General features: G+C 43.2%; 1 protein-coding gene across 3 annotated transcripts in view; it reads left to right on the top strand.

Moving 5' to 3' along the window:
* sema6a (sema domain, transmembrane domain (TM), and cytoplasmic domain, (semaphorin) 6A) overlaps window positions 1-25,639 on the top strand; it is a 134,192-nt gene that overhangs the window by 91,332 nt on the left and 17,221 nt on the right. The window contains exons 10-19 of one of the 3 annotated variants that reach the window (XM_033619230.2): window positions 1,891-2,108; window positions 5,433-5,564; window positions 7,366-7,521; window positions 10,728-10,901; window positions 12,590-12,730; window positions 12,855-12,932; window positions 19,559-19,617; window positions 20,457-20,477; window positions 20,691-20,711; window positions 24,486-24,647. In XM_033619230.2, the coding sequence (XP_033475121.1) occupies window positions 1,891-2,108; window positions 5,433-5,564; window positions 7,366-7,521; window positions 10,728-10,901; window positions 12,590-12,730; window positions 12,855-12,932; window positions 19,559-19,617; window positions 20,457-20,477; window positions 20,691-20,711; window positions 24,486-24,647 (1,162 nt within the window). The remainder of the gene's footprint in view (window positions 1-1,890; window positions 2,109-5,432; window positions 5,565-7,365; window positions 7,522-10,727; window positions 10,902-12,589; window positions 12,731-12,854; window positions 12,933-19,558; window positions 19,618-20,456; window positions 20,478-20,690; window positions 20,712-24,485; window positions 24,648-25,639) is intronic. The other 2 variants (XM_033619231.2, XM_033619232.2) reach the window with 2 other exon arrangements.

Raw genomic sequence — 25,639 nt, 5'->3', positions numbered from 1 at the left:
CAGGTCCATCTAGTAGCTGTGAAGGCACTTTCAATCAATTCAAATGATTTTCATTTTAAGTGGGAGTTTGTCCAGTTGTCATGGAAATGTTCAGTCTTAAAATGAAAAAAGAACTTTAGTCATATTTGCTTAATCTGTCACTATATTCTGACAGTAGTACACGAGACATATTGCTGCTCATCCACACGCTGCACTGACAACAGCAGCGTACATTGCAAAGACAAATAAACAAAAGAAGACCAACAATGAAAAGCAGGCATAAAAGAAAGCCAGAGCTAAAATGAGATAAACATTGGAGTAGCTCAGGTGGAGAGAGCTGCATGACCTGAAAGAATTTAAAACCAATGCCGGCTCGAGTATGCTCTAACTCTTTCTTTTATGCTTGCTTTTCATCCTCTGTCTTCTTTTGTTTGGTTGTCTTTGCAGTGTACGCAGTTTTTGGCGAAACAAGGATGGGCAGTTTTTGTGTTGCTTGTGGTTGTTTCTCAGCCATTGTGTTTGCAAAGCTCCTAAAGCCGTGCACTGAAGATACTGAGCTTGACTGAGCGATGGTATGTGTCTTTTTTTTTAATTTTTGTTGCATCACTTCCCCGCGGGCTGTCTGCTCCTGGAATTCAAACCGGACCAACATAGCGGCTTGTATGAAAACATTCTCAAATATTAAGAAGTTCACCAAAATGTGTTTCTAAAAACAGGCGAGAAATAAGCCATGCAGCTGCTGACTTTGAATCTGCTGTCCTTTTAGATTGGCAATGATTAGTATAAAAGTTTTCTGAGAGTTTCCAGTGCACTTATCGCCCCTGATTTGCATAATATAGCCCAGCCAGTACCAGAATGCATTGCATGGCCGCTTACATAGACAATGAATGGGGTTTTTTAATCATTCTTTAGTATGAAAATGACTCCGTATACAGTTTAGACACATGGGTGGCGAGCAATTGTTCAATTATTGACACTGCATTAGAGACTCCTCCTGGCTTTGATTGGTTGTTTTCTGTCAGGTGTACTACTGTGAAGATAAAGCGGCAGTTTCAGCATATATAACAGATTACCCACTTAACCTTGACAGACCTCTCACCCATGCCGGTGTAAAAGCTTTAAAGTAGCATGGATGATACAGTGTTATCAAAAGGTCCAGAACAGGTACTAAATTGTGGTGAGACTGTTTCTCAATGTAATATCCTCATTAAAATGCTCAGTGAGAAATTAAAGGTGTAGAGTTTGCTGGGTGTAAAAACATTTTTTTATATAGGAAATCATGGCCCTATTATGCTTACAACCTTTAACATAAAACTCAAAGAGGCTCTTCAGATGCATAAATGGAACTATTTCATATCCAAAAGATGACGAAGTGTGAAACAAAGTGCTTTGGTTACAGTTTTGTTAAACCAACGTCTGACCTTAAAGGGGAGCTCACATCAAAGTCTGTTTACAGGTCTTGGGGAGAACTACTGCACATGTGAAAATAAGTTGTGTAAAGCCTTGGTACACAAAAAAATTAAGAAATTACCTCAAGTGATGTCGCTTGAGGAAACACTGGTTGAAAATGAAAAACTTCTAGTGGTGTGGAGTTAGACAGCAGTGAGCTTTCCAGAACTCTGTACTCTGCTCCTGATCTTTGCTGAAGGTTAGCAGCCTTACGAGCCCACTTGAATCTCCGACTGAACTGTTGGCAGGCGAGTTGCATTGTGGGTAATGTAGGTGCCAGGTTTTGTCGAAGAAGATGTTCTGCTGCACCAGTTTTGATCATTGTCTTTTAAGCAGTCCATCTTGAGTCTGACACTGTTATAGGAGTGCAATGAGAGACTGCAGACATGACACAGATAACTGTTTATGTAAATCTCAGAGCTACTCGTCTCAATGTAACGTCTCAACTATGTGTCCCGTCAGGTGGTGTTTCCTCGGGTGGCCAGGGTTTGTAAGAACGACCGCGGCGGCTCACCCCGTGTCCTGGAGAAACAGTGGACCTCATTTCTCAAGTCTCGCCTAAACTGCTCCATCCCCGGTGACTCCCACTTCTACTTCAACATCCTGCAGGCCGTGACAGATGTCATCCACATCAATGGAAGAGACGTGGTGATGGCAACCTTCTCCACACCGTACAACAGGTAACTAAGGAATGGAGTATTAAATAAAGCTTTGAGAAATCAGCACCTTAAGAGGTTTGAGGGCAGCAACAGATGGAAGTGATTTGAGGTTATTTTATTCAGCTATCTTCTTTTCCTTCATCTCAAATGAGTTCACATGTGTCAACAACTGTTTTGCACTTTCCATTTATTAACCCGATCAACTTTCTCGGTTTGATGCTTTTAAAAATGCCCTCAATTCATCACCATTATGACAGTCTGACCTTTGTTAATGTTATTAGCGTGTGCCCCCGCTGTGCCTCTTGGCAACATGTAATTCCAGAGACTACTGGGTCAACATTTACATCCTCTGTCAAAACAGTTGTGCTGCCCTTTTGACATGCAGGTGTTTAATCATATTTTCCCCTTTTTACAATTCATATTCTGAGCTGCTTTCATATTTATAGGCAGAGGGAGTTGTTATCTAAATTGAAAATTACCACAAAGCCATAGAGCTTGGCTGATAGCTCGCACATATTGTAATTTTCCATTTTATGGCTGCTTTTTAGCAGATAAGACAATTGCTTGTGACAATGCAATTGAGCATGGTTAATGGACATTAAAACCCAATGAAGCAGTGCCTCTGAAAATTTCTATAAGCGCTGGTTTTGATCCTGGCATTAATTTTCCATTTCATAGTCAGGGGGTGAAATTAGAGGGAGCACATTCAGACTGTAGGCACTAGCACTCAGGGTTTGTGCCGTTTAATTGTCTGTCTGTCTGGTTGGGTTGTTACCTGGCCCAGTCGCTCGCTAAGTGGCTGGCTCGCTCACCATCTATCTGCCTTGTTAGCAGCCTGATATAAACAGGCATATGACTGTCTGACTTTCTGTACATATCCAATACAGTGGGCAATTACTGTAATTTAGCAGCTAAGCCAAGAATTAACAACTCTCTGACCTTGCGCTCTATAATACCGCCCTTGTGTATTCTGTCTCCCCGATGTCTCCATGAGTTTAACCCATGATGCAACAGCTAGAAAATCCAGCCAGCCTAGAGACATTTCTCTTTTAAAAGGATAAACAATTCCTAGTTTGAAATCGAATTTATGAGCGCAGATGCTTGAAAAATGGAGAAGTGACTCAGCAATTTGCTATGCATTGATTCCTCACAGACGGAAAGAGGCCAGTGGGTCTGCTGCTATCACAAGACGGGTGTTTTTCCCCTTAAATGACTGGCAATAAGATAATCTGTTGTCTGTATTTCTTGCTCAACAGTGGACTTGTGATGAACTTTGATGCCTTGAGGCCTCTGGGGAAACCCAGTGTTGGAGGGAAAGGTTAGGGAATGTGTGTCCTCATGAGGCTCAACAGGCCCAGACACTGTAGCTCATAGACTATTCAATGCAATAACATTGCCAGAGGTGGGGGACTCAAGTCAGACTTGAGTTGCAAAGTTAAGGACTTGAGACCTGCTTGGATAACGATGATAAAAGACTCGACTTGAGACTTGACTTAGACTTGAGACCAAACATGAAAGAGTTTATCCTTTTCGTGATTGTCTGCATTTCTAGATAGTGAGAAGTTACATTTTGTTTTTGCGACATCATTGAGTAATTTCTAGTGCAATGCACCCAAACCTGGCAACCTATAGCACACAGCAGACCAGCAGAGGCCAACGTACGAGGCAGCTTTCATAGAGGGGGTTAGTCCTATAATAACAAAATTTGGATTCAAGGATTATGTTGTCAATGAAGGAGGTAAGAAGAGAACAATTGTATGTACTGTTTGTAGCACAGAAATTAGTGACACGACCACAACAATATTCAACTTGGTCCATCACTACTAACTTATTCATTTGTTGTATGGTCAAATGTTATATAGAAAGCTAATGTACGACCAGATCATCAGACTTTCATACTTGACTTGCAACTTGCTTGACCTGAGCAATGATTTGACTCATCTGGCTTGACTTATAGCAGGGCTTCGAATTGACTGGCTTGAATCTCACCACAGTAACTTGGGACTTTCTTGAGACTTGAAGGTTAAGACCAAGCAGCAACTTCCCAGGTTGACAAATGAAGCCAATGCAGAAGAGCCGATAACTGCAGCTTATCGAATGTCCATTGGAGTCTGGCTCCAAAACAGAATAAATCCCCACAGACCCCTATGTTGAAATGCCTTTACAGCAGAAATAAGCATGTTTACAGCCATGTACAAAAACATTGTGGTCTCTACAGATAATTTCAACATTCTGGAAACTATGGGGGATGGATTTTTTTTTAAACTCACCCATTTACATTTTATTAAGGCCCTAAAGTTACCTCTTTCACACTACCTCTTAAAGGTGGGATTTTCGTGCCGTAATGCCGCCTCACTGTTCTGTATGAAAGGCACAATCACGGAATGGAAGGACAGAGTTGTCTCGCCTTTAAGGTGGCATCGAAAGAATTAACATCGCCAAAACAACCTTGCATAAACGGAAAAAACGAATAGGATTATGGGTGGCACAGGTGTGACATTTTGCTGATGTATTACGAGTGTGACCCACTGCAGGAGATTTAAAGAGCAGCTGATAGCAGTTAGCAGCTAACTTAAAGAAAGAAGAAAAGCGGACACCTGGTAAAAAAATAAGGTCCAGGAACTTCTTTACCTTCAAGCACACCTATCTGAAATCACACACTGGAGTGGTATGATGCTGCCGTCAATTTGGTTCTCTGTAAAAATGCAAAGACGAAAAGAAGCGAATTTATAGCAGTCCTATAGAGCGATCTCTGTGTCAAGAGGGCGTAAGAGTTAGATCCACCTCTCGCTCGTCCACAGCTCCTCCCTACTGTCCAAATATGGTCACATCTGGCTCCAGAAAGCCAAGACGTGGACTATCAAAATGCTGCACTCGAGGCTTCAAAATGGCACTGCACAAACCAATGGGTGATGTAATGGTAGCTACGTCCAGACTATGGTTAAGACTTAAGATTTGCTTGTGACTTGCACATGTGAGATTTACTCCCACCTCTGGTATATGGACTTGGAATTAGAAAAATTAATTAGCGCTATTTAGATAAATGGAGGAAACTGCAAAGTCTTTGTTAAATAAGTGTGGATAAAGAACTTGACACCTCTTATTTTCGTTATCTGGCAAAAACCTCGACAGCATGGAAAACTTGACTGTATCACCCAGTGTGAGCATGCAACAGCTAAAATGAGCCATTCTCGAGGGATTTAACCCTTCTGAAAGGGGATTGTAAGTCCATGTTTCTGTCTCTTGGTGATAGTCCAGACTTGGCAAGGTGTTTCTTTGATATGTTTAGTTGAGAGGATTGTTTATATGAGGTTTTTTTGTGTGTGTGTGTGTGTGTCATGGCAGTATTCCAGGCTCAGCGGTGTGTGCCTATGACATGGCGGAGGTGGCCAACACGTTCACAGGGCGTTTCAAAGAGCAGAAATCCCCAGACTCCACCTGGACGCCTTTTCCTGAAGAGAAGGTTCCCAAGCCGAGGTACAACAGCAGTTAATTAACCACAGCACACTCACACACACATGGGATTTAACACAGTCGCACACACGTTCAGTATAGTCACTCACACATTCTCTCTTCCTCTCTTTCTTCTCGCTTCTGGCTCACACACACAAGATATATGGCCCCCTAATCAATGTGTGCAACTTGTTGAATTACGATGTGTTAATATCACCACACTTCAATCACATGTTACGTCAGTTTTCCATAGATCCCTGCTTTTATCTTACGTCACGTTGCGTCACACCCACATACTGTATGCACAGATACTACCTCTTTCCACAGTTGCACCCCCCAACCCATTACCTCACCTCTCCCGCACATGCAGCTGCATCAAAGAAGGACTCAGTATCAACAAATGAAGCATGAGATCATTTTACAGATGGCTGGCTAATTCCACAAATGCACCAGCCTGATCAATCTCCCATCTATTGCTTGCTAATTAGCGCGCTAAGAGCTGCTCTCCTATCCTCCAGAAAAAAAACGCAGATTTACTACAAAGATCTGGGCCACGATAATTGTTGGTACCCTGTGTGTGTGTGTGTGTGTTCCCATATGGCTGAGAAGGCGGTTCCTCACCAGAACAGAGCCTGTCCTGTACTCTCTTTGCATTCATTAGCGTATATGTGAGAGTTTGCTCAATTAGCATGTAATTACCTGTTTGTGTTCCACAAGGTCAGGCGTTGCAAATATCCGATTGTTCCTGAAGCGATTGATGTGATTGATTTCATTTCTCATCCACTGCTGCGTTCAGACCTTTTATCTGCAGGCAAACAGACTGAGAGTTGTAACAATGCCACCTAGGTCTGGCCCTGAAGCAGACTGTTCTTCCATGTGTTAGACTCTCATACTGAATCATTTACAGATTTTTTGTATTTAAGAGATGTCTGTTTCCGTTCTGCTCTCCATATGTCTGCTGACATAAATGTAGCTACAGCAAAGCAAATGTTATAGCACTTGCTGTTGCTGCCCTTTTTTTTTTACAATGACAAATGGTTCTACAAATGTTGGCCCTTAATTTAACCATAAATCTGGAGGTCAATTAAACATTGGCAGCAACTGACTTGAACTCATTTGTCAAAAGAATTTTTTATAGAAAGTGCATGGTGAATAGTTAAAGCTCTCTGCAAAGACATGGTACACATGGATGTAGGAATGCACAGAATGGCTGAAGGATTCCCTTTCTACTCATGCCTACACAACACCACTTGAAAAAAGATGAATATGCATCTCTTGAGCACACAAGTATATATTTTTTAGAGTTCGGTCCTTACATGTTGACAGTGTCAGACATTCAGTGGCCAGCTGGCTGATATTTCTAGGACCTGGTGTGGATTATGTGGTGTGGCAGGGTATCAAAGACCACGCAGTAAAGGGATTTTACAAGCTCTCAGAGGTGAGATGCCTGCAAAGGGGATATGCTATCAAAAGCAGCTTCTCTTTTACAAGCAGCTCACCAACTACCTGTAAAAGGATCAGATAGATAGAATGTCTCAGTGCTTTACCCCAAGTCCGGGGAAAAGAAGACATCTTGTGTCCTCTGCTCTGACCAAAGCCTCCTGGCATGAGAGTTTAGTAATTTAAGGCTGCACTCTCATTGATTTTAGGGAAGTAGAATTTTCTTTCGTCTATAGGAGCTCTGTCCGTGAAGAATTGCTCATTCCCCCCAGAGTCAATGCAGCAGTTTTTCCTTTTGTGCTTTTTCCTCCTTCTTCTCACTACTTTTTCCTCCCCCATCATCCCTCCTCCTCACCGCCTTCCTCTTCCTCCTCTCCATTTGCAGGCCTGGCAACTGTGCCGGCACTCCATCCATGGAGAGGTACAAGGTATCCAATGAGTTCCCCGACGACACACTCAACTTCATCAAGATGCATCCTCTGATGGACGAGGCCGTCCCCTCCATTGCCAACAGGCCCTGGTTCCTCAAGACCATGGTCCGGTAAGTATTACACACTCCAAAGACTGTTGTCATGAGAGGTCTATGAGCCTCTTCAGCCCAGGACAATAATTACGTGAAGTGCTGCTTTGAGAGTCAGGCTCATTAAAACACAGTGGTACTCTACCACAAACCAGCCGCTGACCTATTTTCGCTGTAATAGAGGAAACACTGATCTACACTTTACTATCTCTCTCCCAGAGTGACCGCATAGTGATGTGATGAAGACAGAGTAAACAGTTTCTCAGTTTCTCTTATGTGTTAGCCATTTCATATTTACACTTATAAGCCCTTATTAAGAATTCAGCTATGTTCAGCCTTTGTTGCAAATTGCCTGTTTGGACCCTCTTAGGATATTTCAAAGAGAGGATGCTGGTGAAAAGTTGTTTTTTTTGTACTGATGCTGGCTTTTCTCTTGAGTTCCTGGAGTTGAGCCCATTTCCCAAAAGCCAGTGCACTGTGGCTGATGCCGTTTGATCACAAAGGTCTGTCTGGCTTTTAGCTACACTACGCTGAGACATTTCAGCCAGCCTCTGGGGGAATACGACAGCACACTGCCATCCCATCGGCAAGGCTAAACTAGCTGACAAAGCATTTGGTAAAAAGTAAAAATCTAGCTTTTAATTTGGACCTGCTTCTGAATTGCAGCTGCTCAAGATTTAAGGTTAGGACTGCTTGCCAGACCCTTGACAGGCCTCAGTGGTGGTAACATCACTTTAAAGATGAGCTACATTAAGAATTCTTCATAGGTTTTGACAAATGCTTTGCATCGTATCACATCTTGCTGCTACTTTGCTGAGGTCTGACCTACATACCGCACTGGCTTAGTCAGAATACGAACAGCTTTCATCAAGGTTATCCCTACAATTCCCTCTGTTCATTAGTGCTCCATATCATACAGCCATATTATGAATAACACATTGTTTCCATCTTTACATAATAAGCAATCAGACCATTTCATTTGATTTGAAATGACACCGCAGTGAACAGAGCCTTGCACGCAAGTCAGAGGTAGTTAAAAGCATTATAAATATATATATATATATATATATATATATATATATATATATATATATATATAAAAGCATCATGAAGCCATACGGGGTGGAAGAGGAGTGAGGCCTTTTATGATATCTGTCACAGTTTTGACGTACTGTAATACCATCCTCGAGCTGAAGTCAACTGGAAAGAAAATCAGTAATAGGGTTTGATCCTTGTTACACCCTGGAGAGGACACCCCAATATCCAGCAAGAGCTTTTGCTGCAAATTTGAAAAGCTTTTCTGTCCTGAGACTTGTTGTGCTGTGGCAGAGACCTCAGCTGGCTGGGCACAATGAATCAAATGGAGGGGGGGGAAAACACTCAGAAGAACCCCCTCTTGAGATTTTTATCATCCTGAATAGGAAAGACAGTGAATGTCTTGGTCCTTGAGATTGTATTATTTTTCCAAGATCAAATCCCATTGACACAGGCCTTGGTGCTGCTGTTATGGTTGAATAGATCAAAACCACAATAGACCTTCAGATTGTTGTTATTTTTGATTGGATAAAGCCGGCGACATGGAGCATTTTAAGAGATATTTAAAGGAAACAGAAGGGGAGATGGGATAACAGGATGCGTCTTTGTTGTTTTAATGGGCTCATGGTCTAAACTGTTCACTATTGTGAAGCTGAATTTATATTTATCGCATCCAAAATAAATCCTGGTCCTTTTTTCACCCATTTTCGCAAAGAGAACCATCAGTAAAACCATTAATGAGGGTAAAAGTGGGCTTCCTAGATTTCCTGATAAGCTTTCATGTTTAATCTTTAAATCCCATCTCCTTCAATTAAAAAATCATGAAAACAAGCATTTGCATAATACACACTGATGTGCAGATATGTACCTTTCTGATAAGTTTAAGAGTTTTTTGGCCCCGAAACTAATTGAGAGATGGATACTGGCATCTGTGATGCAATGAAATCAGATGGTAAAAGTAAATAGCCTCAAGAGGTATTTCTTAAAACCTGTTCTTGTTAGTTGATCACAAATAACACCCGCAAGCACAACAGGGCAACGATCCAAAACACACTGACGGGCAGGTGTCTGATTTGCTAAGTTGAATCTTCTTGGTGTGGGGATTTTTTTATTCTTTTTTAAATAATGAAATGAAAATTGAGTTTCATCCACCTGGTGCTGAAACTGTGTGATCAGCAGCTGTCAGTTAGAAAAGAAAGTAGCGCTCACAATTGTCGTCTGTTGCTTTTGTAGTGTGTTTCTTTCAGGGACGACCTGACATGCCCTATGGCAACCTGATTGAATTTCTAATGAAATAACAATCAATTAATGAGATTATTAAAACCGCGTAATCTCCCCTGCTGTGCCTTATCCTGTTTGAGATACCTGACGTGAATGATGGAGGCCACATCCATTGATTGATTGATAATATAATTATTATTTGGGGAATTAAGACACAAATTTAAAGAGGACCTATGATGCTTTTTCAGGTTTATAAATGTATTTTAGGTTTCTACTAGAACAAGTTTGCATGCTTAATTGTTCCAAAAACACGCTCCATTTTAGCACCTCTCTCTTTAAGCCCCCCTCCCAAAAAAGCCCAGCTTGCTATAATTGGTCTGTGCATTTCCAGCTTTTCCATATCTTGGCGTCTCTTCACCGTCACTGCAGCCCAGGGAATGACTATAACAGAGAATAGTGGCACCTCTTACTGTGAAAAATCACCAATAAAAGCTCACAGCCAGACATGTTCCAGCAGGAAAATGGTATGAAATTGGGAAGAAATTACCAGCATCGCCTACCAAAATTATATGTTTTCCTGACGTTAGCATGCAGCTTCATGTAGCAGTGCAGGCTATGCGATGGACCTCTTACAGTAGTGTGCCTGGAGCAGATGACCATATAAAGAAATCTGTCATGAGCTAATGTCAGCTTGTCTCAAAAGTAGAAAGTATCATTATTTGAAACTTTAGCCACCTTTAATATGAAAATCCAGCATTGTAATATGGAAATAAGGCCCCTTTAATCTCACCCCTTTTGTAAATGTGGTCCAGTAGAGAGAGGACTGCGCTGGGATAGAGTTCAAATCATTTACATTCAATCCCTGCTGGTGTTCTCCATCACCATCTGTTGCTCCACCGATGGCAGGCACCTGACTAATTAATTGACTGATTGATTGGTTAATTAGTTTTACTTGGTATTCCTTCTTCCAGGTACCGTCTGACGCGCATTGTGGTGGACAATGAGGCCGGCCCCCATAAGAACCACACAGTGGTCTTCCTGGGATCCGAGAAAGGCATCATCCTCAAGTTTCTGGCCAACATGAACAGCGGCTTCCTCAATGATAGCCTGTTTTTGGAGGAACTCAACGTCTACAACCCGGACAAGTACGTACTGTCGGTCTTGGTGTCCGTGTGGATGTGTGAGAGGGATGAATAGAAATAGTGCAACACATGGATACAGTTGCTAAAAACAAAGGGAGGTCAGTTATTGCATATGTGTGTGTTATAGAGAGAGCGTGTGTGTGTGGTTTTGTTTCCAACCATCTCCAGACTCGGCCAACCCGCCAACCCACCAGCTCCATCAGTACCAGTCAGTTCCCCCGACCCAAGCTATGTAGTGAAGCCAGCCAGCCAGATGGCTACTCTATCATTTAAAAGAGTTTTATCAGGTTACACTCTGCCCAACCGCAGCTACTAAATTAAAGACGTGGACCCTAAGGCTCTGGATAACGTAGCGCTGTGGTTCCCAACCTCAGTGGAGCCCAGCTCCTCCAAAACGCTGGCTGATTAAAGGAAACACACACACACACACACACTCGCACACCGAGGTCTGTGTTTGTCTTCAGAGCCAGCCCGGGATCCCTCGCTAATACATTACACGGCTGTTCGGTGCATGTATGGATGTGAGTGCGCTCACTGGGTACAGCGGGGTGAGTGAGTTAAGCATTGTTGTGTATTTGGAGTAGAAGTGAATAAGGAAAAATCAGCCACAGTATGACCCTGCCAAAGCAAATATTTAGTTGAGAGGTAATGGATGAGGGGGAACGAATGGCAGCACAAACAGAGGAGGGAGAATGAACAGAGGAGAGAGGCCCAGAGAGGAGAGATGGAAAGAAGCACGGCGAAGAATACGTTATTGTGTTAGACAGCCGAGAAGAAGGGAAGGATAGCGATGGCATGACAGGAGGGCTTTCAAGGTTACCACTGTTTATTATCCAACATGCTTCGGCCATGTGACGAGCCGCATGGAGGGGATAAAGGGCAGGCCCCTGCCTTCTCTCCTCTCCTCTCTCGTTGCTGTGTCTCCTTCTTGCCTCCTCTCTGTATCTCCTCTTCGCTGCCTCTATGGCTTGGGCCGAGCATTTGTCGGCTGCCAGCCATCTGGCTTTAGTCGCATATACAGTAAGTGACTTTGCCCGCCTGCTTCCCTGCCTGCCTGCCTGGCCCGATTGTCGTGCATTACCCAGTGTAGATGGACTCTAAGCCCTAATTGAGAGCGTTAATGCGGGACCAGAGCACTGCAAAAGGGGAGATTAAATCCCAGGAGCTGGATGGCGGGATGGAGAGAGGAATGGATGGAGGGAAGGGATAGAAAGCTTGACACGCCCAGAGGGATTAGAGTGTGTGCTCCTAGGAGGCAGAGTAGACAAAGAAGACTAGCGGGGATGGAGGAATGGAAGAATGGTGGAGTAGAGGGGGGAGGAATGGGTTAGTGTTAGTGGGTTTTACAGTTAAGTGCAGTGTTATTGCTGACTGCTCACAGTGCCCATCTGTCTGTTTATCTGTTGTATCTATATCACCCTTTCTTTATCTCTCTTTATCTCCCACTCTGTTTCTGACCCCATGTTCTCAGGTCCGGCTTTATCTCTGTTCTCCCTGACCTCACAGTTTGTCTCTCTGCTGCCACATCTTAATCTTCCTCTTTTTATCGCTTTAAATGAACTGTTAAATCTTATTTTATGGCCTCTTACATCTCTCCTCACCAACTTTTTTTAGGACTTTGTCCCTAAATAACCAGGTAGTTGATGGAAAGTCATGATAATCCATGTTTTATCCTCTTCTCTCTCCACCAGGTGCAGTATAGATGGTGTGGAGGACAAGCGCATCATCGGGATGCAGATAGACAGCAAGAGTCACGCTTTGTGGGTCGCTTTCACCTCCTGTGTGGTTAAAGTGCCACTGTCTCGCTGCGAAAGACACGGAAGATGCAAGAAGTGAGTTTGATCGTTGCACATGAAATTGTCATTGACAAAATGGTTTTGATTCCCTCTGATAGGGAAAAACACTATTCCACTTTACAACATGACGAGGGGCTGATTGTATGTGTGTTATACCCAGGTCTTGTATAGCCTCCAGAGACCCATACTGTGGATGGGTGTCAGATGGAGCCTGCAAACAAGCGGTTGGCAACCCCAAGTAAGTAACATGTTAACTAAGACGATCAGTATATAGATTTTTTTCACAGAAAGAGACATTTTGTCATAATATAAAAAGCACAGGCGTAAAAAGTAAATTGAGTGATGGGTGCATCCATTTAGCTGCATGATTGGTTCTCCAAAACAAATTTGCTGTAATTTAAAATGACAGTTCACCCCAAAATCAAATTCATATTTTCCCTCTTACCTGTAGTGCTATTTATCAATCTAGGTTGCTTTGGTGTAAGTTGTGAGTGTTTGAAATATCGACCGCAGAGATGTCTGCCTTTTCTCAAACAAAATGGAACTAGATGGCACTCAGCTTGTGATGCTTAAAGCACTGAAATATACATTTGAGAAACTCAACAGCAATGTCTCTTTCCAGAAATCATGACCTTGTTACTAAAGACCTTGTTGTGAGCAGTTTCATGTAGGAACTACCAACTGTATCACTGCACAGAAGGAAGCATGCATACTGCTAGCACTCATGTAGCACCACTAAGTTAGCTAATGTTTCAGTTTAGCCAAGGAGGATGCCATTATCTCACTTTGTCACAAGCACGAGCCTTTCATCTATGAGCAGATGCACACTTCCTTCTGCATGATGATACAGTACGCAGGTGTGGTTTGGTAGATAGAGAATAGTTCTTACATGAAACTGCTCACAACAAGGTCTGTGGATTATCTTGGAGCACCACAAGCCGAGCGCCATCTAGTTCCATTTTATTGGACAGTAGGCAGACATCACCACAGCGGATATTTCCAACAATCTGCAACTCACACCAAAACAATTTAGAGTGATAAATAGCACTATATGTAAGAGCAAAATATGTGTTTTTGATTTGGGGGTTAACCGTCCCTTTAAACTGCTGGCTCTAACAAAAAAAGGTGCAGCCTCTGATTCTAATCCAATACATTTTTTTTGTCAAATTCAGTGAATATCTCCTCATGGACCGCCAGCTGTTTGTTGTGTATGTGCACTGAAAAAAATCTGGTGATCATACACAGCCCTGGCTCTGTAAATGGGAAACAAACAAAGTGGCTCAGACCGAGCTACACAGCACTATGCCGGCTAATCTCCCTCAACCATGTCCCTGTACACGAGGCGCAGAGTTACACTACAATAGAGATATTACTGTAGTTTCCTAAGTAGCACTTTATGTGCCTTTAATGTGTATGTTTAGGAACATTTAGGATCTTATCAAAAGAAAAGTTTAAAATGGGAATTTACAGAGAAAGACTTCAAGAACCAGCAGCTCCTCTGATTTTGCAATTGCGTATAGTTTGTAATTACTTTGAAATCTGTGGAATTGAATCAATTTTACATTATATGACTTCTAAAGTCAATGTTTGTCCCCCAAAGCCTGAATTAATTGTGAAAGACCTTTCACTGCAGTTACAACACAGTCATACATTGTGTTGTATAGTGAGAGAAGTAATCAATGATGCCTGCCACTTTAAAAATCCCGAGACGCACATGTGTTTTCCGAGCAACTTTTATAAAACGGTATTCCACCGTCTCTGTCATGCCTGGTGGCATTCCTCTCTCGATTTGTCGTGTCTGTGATCTTTCTAATTTTATGGTGTGTAAGTGCAATTTCCTCCAGCTGAAAGGGCTATTGGAAGGATGAATGGAAGGAAAGTGTTGTTTGCCCCAGGCTCGGGGTTGGGTACGCAGGGCTGGGGAAAGCTTGATGGTCGCGGTAACTATAATTTGCGGCTGTAGTTATGACACAGAACCAGATTATGCTTTCTGAACAAACAGCATATGGAGTTTTGTGGTGGGAAAAACATTTTACAGATGAAGTCATAACAAAAGGACCAGTGCTCCAGTGGCTATTTGACGTTGAATGAATTTGATCCCCCCTGCTGCAAAATGATTGGTCTGGCACGCCAGTGCACCAAAGGCACACGTACCCACACGTACCCACAAGTACACACAAAACTTGTCCTCGAAAAACACACACGGAGAACTATCCTATTATTATTCCGTAAAGCTGCAGTGGACTGCTCTGATTGAGTTTCCGCTTTGGAGCTGAGGCCAACACAGAGGCATTAAAAGGGCAGATGACCTCCCTTCTTTACTGTACAATATTTCTAAGTGAGAGAGGGGGGTGCATTAGGGCCGGTAGGATCTATTGGTCCGTGGTGAGCTATTCAAAGCATTTGCCAGGCTGGACAGAAGGAGGAATGAAACGAGGGAGGGGAGAGTCAGAGGCATTTTGGTGTTAAATAACAAGGTTTGCTCATACAAACAGGTCCCTGCAGAGAAGGGACTTCTCTTTCTTAACACCGGTTACTTTTTCTTGTCCTCATTAAGATAAATGCCCCTGCTGCAGCACCTCTTCCTGTTTCCTTGTCCATTTGTAAACCGAGCCAGCAACCTATCTATCTTCTTACCTGCCCATCCCTGTCTGTGTCTATTTTTATCCACCTTTCTTTTTCTATCTTTCCTCTGACATATTCTTTCTCTCTTGCATGCTTCCCCTCCTTTCTTCTTCCATCTGGCCTCAGTGCAAGCGTGCCAGCTTTCCCATGTGGAGTTATGCCTCTCATACCTACTGCCCATATACAGCTTGCACTCTGGTCTCCTGCAGTATGGTCCCCAGTCACCCCCTGTTCATGCATATTATCTCTTGTGATTTTATATGTTTGTCATTATGTAAATTATGTACGTGAGTGTGTTTCACTGACAACAGATCGGCATATTAATAATTACTAGTTAATTATATACAGGAGCTCAATATGACATTCAGAGTATAGCCTAAGGATGATTCAGAGGTTGTCTGCACACAGTTCCCAAGGTGGAGGTGGCTGAGCTGGCGGTTAGCAGCTAATGGTGCTAATGGTGTGAACAGCACTAATAACAGCAACAGTGCTGACAGAGCTAACAGTGTTAATCGAGGGGGTGGCCGCTAAGCTTCTGTGCCACCTCTGTCCCGTTGTCAGCGGTTACCGTTGTTAGCCAGCGCAGGGACTCCCATGCACATTCTCACCGCCCACCACAACAACCAATTTCCCTGACACACCAAGCAAACGGTCAACCATCAGTCGATATCCAGCTGCCTGTGAGCATCTGTTGCCTTAGTTGTTGCGGTTTACGGTTGCGGCAATAGTCAGCCCTTACTGGCTGTTTTTATGGCCGATTCAGCATTCTGAATCAGCGTCGGAGCTGGTGGAGCTCGTCGAAGCTCGTTAGTAAGTGAAATCACTGTGATTGGCAGTTCAGATCAGAACATGAGAAAGAGAAACAGAAATGAGGAAACCATTTTCTTTTTTAGTCACTGAGCTCTTAAGCACAAATGTTTCTCAGTATTTTGTGTTATGTTCACTAGCACACAATAAATATCATTTGTTCATTCAACTTCTGCTTGTGGGTTAATGTGCTAACTGGCTGACTAGCGTCTTGAATAGGTCCTGTTGATCCTCTGGTTTCCCGCCTGCTAGCACAGATAGTTATTTCCTCACATAGACGCAGAACATACCTGCTAGTTGGCAGCTGGCTGTTGTCTTTGTGTTGTGTTCAAGCACAACTTTTTGGCAAAGAAACAGGCAGCGTGAGGCAATTCAACAGTTGGCCTTCATTGCCACTAGTTCTTTGATGTCAGTTTGAAGTGTCGGGGTCTTAACAGAGAAGCTCGGATTATAACACACGCAAACACAGTGGGACTTCAGTCTCTGCTTAGGATGCTATTACTCCACTACTGTTTGCTAATATATTCATGCTCTTAATATCATATAGAGCTCCTTTAAGCCATTTTCAGAGCCACCAGACCTGACTCATCTTTGGGTCAGGGGTTGGGGTCAGACACTGATGATATAAATATGCACACATATACTGACTTATTACCTTGTGAAACCCTCGTTAATTAAAGCCCAAGTTTACTGCAGGTATTCCTTCTTAAATCAAAGCAATGAATCAAAATGAATGGGAGACTTTGAGGAAGCATTGTGCATACTTACTTTACACTGTATGTACAGTGTATTGGGTCCCTGGTCGCACATTCACTCTTGATATGAATTATTAATGCTATTATGCCTGACCTGCATTTCAGCAACCAAGTCCCCTTTAGTGCAACCACACATCTCACTTAATAATCACATCTGATGCAAGATAATATAAAATGCTGCCTCCAGTTATGTACAGTGCAGTTTGAGTCTGATTTAAATATGCATCATGCGGTTGCAGTGGGATCTTAACCCTGAGCTGAACCGTCTGTAGTGTCACACTGGAACACATTGCAATTCTGTTGCTATAATGCAGCCGCTATGGGACCTGAACCCTTTAACTGAGGGTTCATACTATAGTTCATTCGCTTTCCTATGTGCCAAGTACGGCCCCGACGCTGCATCTGTAGTGTGACTACTCATTGTTAATTCATCTCGAGACCAATGGGATTTAAACCTTGTAATCTTCATCTCAACACAGTCTCACCATAGTCTGTAATGTTATTATCAACCATGGAAACCATGACCACAAGGTTGCCAGTGTTTTGGTGTTGTAGAGGCCAAACAACATTTCATAGCAGGGTGGTGCGAGGCGGTGAAGTCTGTGAGGAAAATCCGGCAGATACCAAGAGTGCTTGGGAGGCATTTGTGCTCAGACAGGTTTAATTGTGCAACTCTGCGTCTGCTTTGTGATTATGACTTTGTATGATAAGCAAATCAGATAAGCAGATTAAATGAACCCCCAGATATGAAAAGAGGATGCGGTTGTTGTTGTTTGTGTGGCTGTTATTGTGGTTGCTTTTGAAGGGAAATTAGTTATCAAGAGGGCAAAATTTACCATCTCCGTCCCAATTAAGGTTCTGTGAAACTAGAGGGAAAGATGAATAGTAAATAAATGAATACATTACATTTTTCAACAATCTCCAACATATAAATATACATGAAGGAGTGACTTTGACTTTGTTTCTGATCTGAGAAAGGAAAAGCCAAAATTCAATTGAATTTTCCTCCTGAAGCTCTCCTGTCCTTGTTGTCAGGTTCACGCTTTCGACTCTGATCAGGGGATACAGGGTGGATGATGCTGTTTTGGAAAATCATTCTTCTTCATGCTATAATTGTGACCAGTGGAGGGTGAGGAAGATGAGAGGCGGGTGGACAGGCAGGAGGAGGAGGACTAGTGAGATGGGGGGAGCTGAGGAGGACTGTGAAAAGCTGTCATGCGTGACTGTGATCCTGGTTGACAGTTGGTCCGCTCTGTTTCACAGATCTCCTTACTGCCTGCTTGGTGGTCTTTCAGGAAGAAAACAGGTCTCCGTGCAGATTGCATCAGAAAATAACATCTCCGAAACTCTCTACACCCGCTTTTTCTCCCTCTGTGTCATATGATGGCCCTCAAGCATGGTTACCCCTCACTGCCCTGGTCTTCGCCCATGTGATTGGGACTACAGCCTCATATCTTCGCTGAACTATGATGTCAAATACTGTGAAATAGGAGAAAGACTTGAACAAAGTGAAGTTCTCATAAAAGCATTTTCACTTTTTGTACATTTCATCCATATTTTTTAAAGTAAGATTTCAACACATTGGATAATCTGTTTAGTGACTATCTTGCCAAGATCAATACCACTTTCATGTACAGTGAATATGAAGCTGGAGCCAGCAGCAGGTTAGCTTACCATAGCATAAAGACTGTAAACAGGGGGAAATAGCTAGCCTGACTCTGTCCAATAACAAAACCCATCTAGCAGCACCTTTAGAGAAAGGAGGAGATGATGTGTCATGACATAAAAAGCATCAAAACATCCATGTAATGTTGTACAAATATTGAAGAAGTCCACATAAGGTAGACAATGGGTCAAACAAACACAGGACCTTCACCCAGGAGGCCACATCCTGAAGTCAGCCTTGACTTCTTTTAATAACTACATAGCCTAGTATGCTAGTACATGTAGCATGCTATGCTAGGGACATTTGTTGACTGTTCTGTGTGTCATGTGACATATGTCATGTTTTGTTTGTGACAAAAGTACTTATTTCATACCAAACCATATTGTTTCTCTTAAACTAACCAGGTAGTTTTGAAGTGGAACTGCAACCATTTTACGACGTTAAGGATGTGTTTAACACTGAGACTATTAGAACTGTAGTATACGTCAATTTCTGGGCAAATATGAAAGTCATTTTCAAGGCAGTGGAAATCGCCCTATTTTGTCAGTTAGATATGAGAGTGTGTTGTTGTCGTACCCACCTGAATATTTTATCACTCTCATCTAACTCTCAGCAAGAATGCCAATAAACATATTTCCCAAAATGATGAACCCTTCCTTTGTGGCTATACAACATAAGATAACAATTTGTATTACAGTCAAATAAAACATGAATCTATTTATATCAACACTTCTGGCATTGAGTCCTGTGCCAGCTATGGATTTACTAGCCTGCCAGCATCTCTCATAACCACTGATTTTAGGCCTCCAGGGCACCTGCTAGGTGTTCTTTGATTTTGTTCCAGTATAGGGCTTTCTGCAGCCTACATTGTGTGCAAGCATAGGGTACGCTGTGTTTGGGGGTGTTTTTGTAGTAAGCTTTCCTATAGCTTTGCTACTTTGTTAGGTGTGGTGAGCCTGCATGGCCTGGCCTGTTTTCCACCGCTGACCATGATGTCTCTGTTCCCCGCAGATCAGCCTTTGAGCAGGACGTGGAGCATGGTAACACAGATGGCCTGGGAGACTGCCAAAGTAAGCAGGCCCTCTTCACTCTTATCTTTCCTCCTCTATTCTATACCCCCCTACCATTCCTCTCTTCTCTGTTAAGTCAGTCTCCCTCTTCTCTCGGCCCTCCGTTTCCTTCTTCGCTGCTGTCACCTTTTTCTCCCCCGTCTGTTCCCCGCTCACAATCCTCTCTTTCAGCCTCTTCCATCCATCTGTCCCTTTCGGCTCTCATCCTCTTCTGTCCTTCCCCCGCTGTTCCTCTGGTCCCCCGGTCAATAGAGTGTTGTGTCCACTTGGGCGAAGACTGGGTTCCTTCTTGCTACGAAAGCACAACACAAACATTCAGCGACACACAGGGAAGGGAATTCACTTGTGAGCCGTCACAGGGCTCATGTTGAAACACAGAACAAGTCAGCCTTAAAAGTCTTGAAAGGCCTCTTTTACTCTACAATGTATATTTGATCTTTTCATGTCCAGAACAACTGTTTGAATTTGTCAAATGTGACACTGTGTTGATGTTATACTGAGCTGCTCGTTTTGCAAGAGAAACTTCAAAACAATTTGACCTCAGATCATTCATCTTAGTCCATTTCATCTCAATTTCAACTGTTTACTCAGAGAAAATGAAGGCAGCACATTTCCCCTTCAATTTCATCAGTCTGTTTAGTCAAGGGAAGCCATAGCATTGAACCTTCATTAGCTGCAGAAGCTATAGATCACCTCTGATTTAAAGTTTGGAGAACATCGAGCAGCCTGTCGATTCTGAATTACTCTAAAAGTCATGGCTTTTGATCATGTTAAAGCGTAAGCTCTCTTTACTGCAAGCAATAACAAGTTTCCCCTCATTTCTTTTCTTCTCCTTCCAGACACCTTTGTGGCGCTGAACGGTAAGTATCCCACATATACTGTAGAGGCAATCAAATAAAAGATAGGAGCCTCATTTCATCTCCCCTGACTCTTTAACTTCAGGCACACCTCTTCATCTAGTCAATCAATCATCTGCTCTCAAGGAAATGAAAACTCCTCCCACATGTGTAAGGGCAGGTTATTAATGACTCATGGTTTTAACTGAATTCATTTGGTTCCTTTCTCTTTGATAGACGTTCCCTCCAGTTACGAAGGTAATGACACATTAAAGCACGGTCGGTCAATTTCACTTCTCATAGTGTCCCCCCTCAGCCTGCCCCTTTTGGTGTTTAGAATACAGAACGTAGAATTACAAATCAGAATTTTAGAATTAAAAATCTTTAATGCTATTAATTCTATTAGACCTCCTCTCCCTCCTTGTTCCCGCTGCCCACTCCTTTTTATCCCCCGTGCAATATCATCGATTAGCCCTGACCTTTGCTTTGCTAATTGGATGGATCTGGTTGTTGGTGGTTTAAAGCCTTGATGGTGAAGAAATGCCTCAGTGTGCACATTAAGCAGGACATGTGTGAACAGAGGGAGAGGGAGCGAGAGATTAAACTAGCCTGTTTGGAGTCAGGAAAGATCAGATATGTTTCTGCCAACTACCACCAAGCATGTGGAGCTGGCACCAACTCTCTGCACGCTCGACGATAATACAAAAAGGCTAATGTAAACATGCACAGACGCACATACATTTTAAGTGCTGGCCTCTGCCCGTAAATACTCTCCTAATCATATCACAAACTGATAACATTTTCATCACTCAGGTCTTTTTATAGAATGATAGATGTGATTAGCCCGCAGCAAAGTCACTCTTATCCATCGCACCCACATATCCACCTTATTTTTATCTAATGGGAGTGTGCATTAGTTTGGTTTTCAGTGACTCCCTCTCTCTCTCTCTCTCTCACATGCACCTATACCTCGCAGCTGCCAGATCAAAACAGTCAGATCCATACAGAATGACAAGAATAGATATTTTGAAGTCTTTCCAGAAAGCCCAGCTCTCTCCCTCCTCACCCCCCTGTGGCTGTACCCCCACTGTGATCCCTCCCTCCTTTTGGAGATGCGGGGTCAGAAAAAGGCATCTGTGTTGGTGTATACCCCTATAGTGCTGAATATGCTCCCACAGGCTTGGCTGTGTGTTTCCAGGCGCATACACATAAACACACACACAGACAACACCCAGTTTACAACCCCCCAAACAAAGTCTCAGCCATTGCCCCAGCCTCTCCGTCTATCTGTCAGTGGTTGATATGGATTTGAAGATAAATAAATGCCCCCTCTTCATTCTTCTCTCCTCTACTCCAGACTAGACATCCTCGCCTCTCTTTTAATCTGTAGAAAGAGAGGGATGTGCATCCGTCGGCAGTTTAGGGCTTTTTTTTTTTTTTCCTGATCCGTGGAGGAGCTCTGAGGCTCCGAGCTCTCTCTCTATGTGTGTCATCTGCCTGAATTGCACTTCCCCTGGCGGTGGGGGAATGAATTATAAAATAGGCCTGTCACACTAATCTCTCAGCCTTGGGCCAATAGTTAAATAAATCATTTTAATGATTGCCACGCCACACGGAGGAGGAGGAGGCTCTGGGTGGTGGTGTTGTGTGTGGGTGTCTGTTGTGTGTAGTCTACCAGCAGCATCAACGTTAGCCCCCTGAAATGCCTTTCCCTTCTTCAAACACAAGCATAAACACATATTGAAAAGGCACTCGCACATCTGCAAAACACACACACACACACGCACACACACACACACACACACACACACACACACACACACATACTGCTGTCACCACCTCCGTGGAGAGAGCGTGTCAAAATGGGAATTGGGGGGTTGAGCTCCACAGAGGCTGTTGATAAAAGTGTTGTCACTCTTCATCTAGGGTGGATTTTTTCTTAAACGTGTGGCTTAAATACATTATGTTAAATACTGTATGTAGCTTGTGCAAAATTGTGTAGGGTGGCTTAAGTGATAGCATGTGGGATGGTAATGTGATTAGCATGGTTCAAAAATAAACAGTCAGACAAAGCTTATGCACAAACTCTGCTTATGAAAGGAAATGATTTTGTTTTTTAAAGGGGGGGGGGGGGGCGGCAGGCGGATACAGGAAAACACATTGTTTGAGAGACGTGCGGTGATAGACGGGGAGGAGATAAGTATGATCCATCATCCACAGATGAAAGAGTACTTTGTTGCAATTGTCACTTTAAGGTGTTAGAGCACTCACATTTCCACAGAGAGACATCCTGCGTGAGCTATTCTTGTTATAGTCTCATCTCCAGTGTAACTTCCTGGCTGTGTTATGACACCCTCTTCAACTGTTGGCCAGCAGTTCATTTAGCCATTAAGGGATTTAATTACAGGGAGGAGTCAAATCAGAGAAAATTCATTAACTGTTAATGACATATTTCTGATGATTGATCTCGCCATGTTGCTGAGGGCTTTTGCTAAATAAAGCTTAGCGACTGTGCGGGGTAGTAGAGAGGAAGCAAGAGAGGAAAGGTTTGAGGAGACAAGAAAGTAGACAACAGAGAATAGAAAAGGAGGGATGAGAGGAGAGGACAGAAGAAATAAATTAAGGGCCCGGTCACGCCATCAATGGCAGGCTGTCGGTGGGTGTCTGTAGCCCTGGTTTGTGTGGACTTGTCGGACTTTGTCGGCTGTTTGTTGGATGGTTCGGCATGTTGAATCGGCGTCTGACGCGATGGAGCCCATCAGTGAATTAAATCTCTCTAACTGGCCATTCAGCAAGAGAAATAGAAGTGAGGATAGCAATCAAACAACTTAAGTCAAGAGGGTGTGAGTTTGAAACAAACCTGTTATTTTAGGTGCTAACTGGCTAACTAGCGTCCTAAATCCATCCTGTCAATCTTGAGGTTTCCTTTTTTGATACAGATTACTGCTGCCTGTTGGTACGGAGAGTTATTTCCTCTCACACAGGTGCAGAAGGTACATGCTCGTTGGCTGTTAGCTGTAGTCTTTGCATTGTTTTTTAGGTGTAACCTTGGGCCGAGACATGCAATGTGAGGCGTTGCAACAGTTGGCCTTCGTCACCATTAATTGTTTGATGTCTGTTTGGTGTGTCTGGGCCTTTAGGCTGCGACTAATGATTGTTTTCGGATTAATCCACCAAGTATTTTCACAATAAATTGATTTATTTAGTCCATAAAATGTCACAGAAATCATAATTTATCATAAGCACATTTTCCCAGAGTCCAAGATGGAGTTCAAGAGATATTCAGATAAATGTCACACGAGATGACAGTTAACGGTTGAGAAGCTGAAACTAGAGAAAATGTGACATTTTGGCTCGACTAAAATGATTGATCAATTATGAAATAGTATATTTATTTTATTTATTTCAGCTTTCAAACTAACTTTATGAATTACAGCTAGCAGTGTACGTCAAATCAAATTGAACATTGCGCATAAATTGACTGAAAAGTTAGATTTAAAGTAACAGAAATCTTGAGAAAGGAAGCGGTGACGAGCATGAAGTACGACAGAGGCGCTTTACAGTTGAAGAAAAGTTACAGGCAGACTTCTCAACAGGAGCTATGGAAAGAAAGTTTGTCTCTTGTCCTTCATATCAAAAGTAGGCACCCTATGGTGATCATGGAGCAATGCGATTGTACTCTGCTCCGCACTGACAGGCCCGACGGAGCTTTGACAAGTCAGTCAGAACAGGAGGGGAGAGAGTGAGAGGGAGAGGCAGAGAGTGACAGAAAAAAAAAAGAAAGGACACGTCGATCCTGAGAAACACACACACACATTTGCTAATGAGTTGCCCAGGGTCACAAGGGAGAAACACTTTGTTGCCTCACACAGCCCAGCAGCTGTTCTCATGTGTGTGTGTGAGTGTATCTGTGTCTGTGTGTATGCTTCAAAGGAGAAATAAATGTGTATGTGTGTGTGTGCCCCTGCTGGCCTGTGCTCAGCCTGTCCCTGTCTGCCTCGAGCGTTGGTTAACCTGTGTTGTGTCCGGCAGGCCACCATCACCGCCATCATCACCACACCCTCTCACTCCCCACCTCAGCCCTACCCGAGGCCGCCGAGGGCCCGTTGGGGCGGAAGGACCCCCCCATGAGCTCAGACAAAGGGGAGGACCCCTACGTAGCCGTGCCCTCTCAGACTCAGCCCGAAGCCAATGGTAAGCCTTGGAACACAACAGTGAGCAGTCAATTTGGTCCATTGTCACCTGTGGCAAGGGAGGGAGGGAGAGGAGGGGAGGGAGGGTAAGGGAGGGGTCTGTGTAATTGAGATTTACGGCTGCCTGGCTGCTTCCAGCTGACGAGGTGTAGAGATAGTGGATCACTTTCTCTCTGGGGGACAAATTGCCTCACACTGTGCACGTAACCCCCCCACAGAAACATACGCAAACACACCTACGCGGTGCATACATATGCAGACACATACACAGTCTGGGCTCATTAAGACACATGTGCACACACGCAAACACTCGTGCACACTCTGTAGGATGGATTTATTATCCATGGACCGTAATGTCCCACAGGAGATGTAATATCCAGACCATTACACTCTGAAAAGGAAAATGGCGATGTATTTATTTCCTGGAGAAGATGGCCCGGGCGCCGGCTCTGTCATGCTTTGCAACACAGTGACATGACATTGAACGCCCTTTTCTCCTGTGTTAACAACCTGCCTAATGCTGTAGCGCCTCAAGGTTGGCTCGCTGGATAAATGAGACAGAGAGGAAAGGAGAGAAGGGAAGGAGACGATTAGGACGACACACATCAGAGAGGGGAAGTTAAAAAAAAAAAAGGTCACTGCAGTGCAGCTGATACATGTGTGTCCCTTAATAAAACTGATAGACCTATTACAGATCCCAATAAAACAACATACAACATGTCCCTGCTACATCATGGTCCATGCTATTAAAGGCAGCACCACCATGGCCTTGAGGAGATATTGATTATTAATAATGGTGATTCATCATGAATACTAGCAAGGTAGGGACTTTCTATAGACACACTGTAAATAGAGAAAGACAGAGAGAAAAACAGAGTAGCTAATGAGCTAAGACTGGGAGATTTTTGTCAATAAAAATGAATGTGCTGCAGTGTGTCTTTTCAAGCTGTAAACCAGCCTCAGTTTGTGCCTTTCATGTATTAACATTACATT

Source organism: Epinephelus lanceolatus, chromosome 9 (assembly GCF_041903045.1).
Source record: "Epinephelus lanceolatus isolate andai-2023 chromosome 9, ASM4190304v1, whole genome shotgun sequence".
NCBI classification, from domain to species: domain Eukaryota; kingdom Metazoa; phylum Chordata; class Actinopteri; order Perciformes; family Serranidae; genus Epinephelus; species Epinephelus lanceolatus.
Note: the sequence above shows the minus strand (reverse complement) of the source record. Positions and strands in the feature narration are given on the sequence as shown.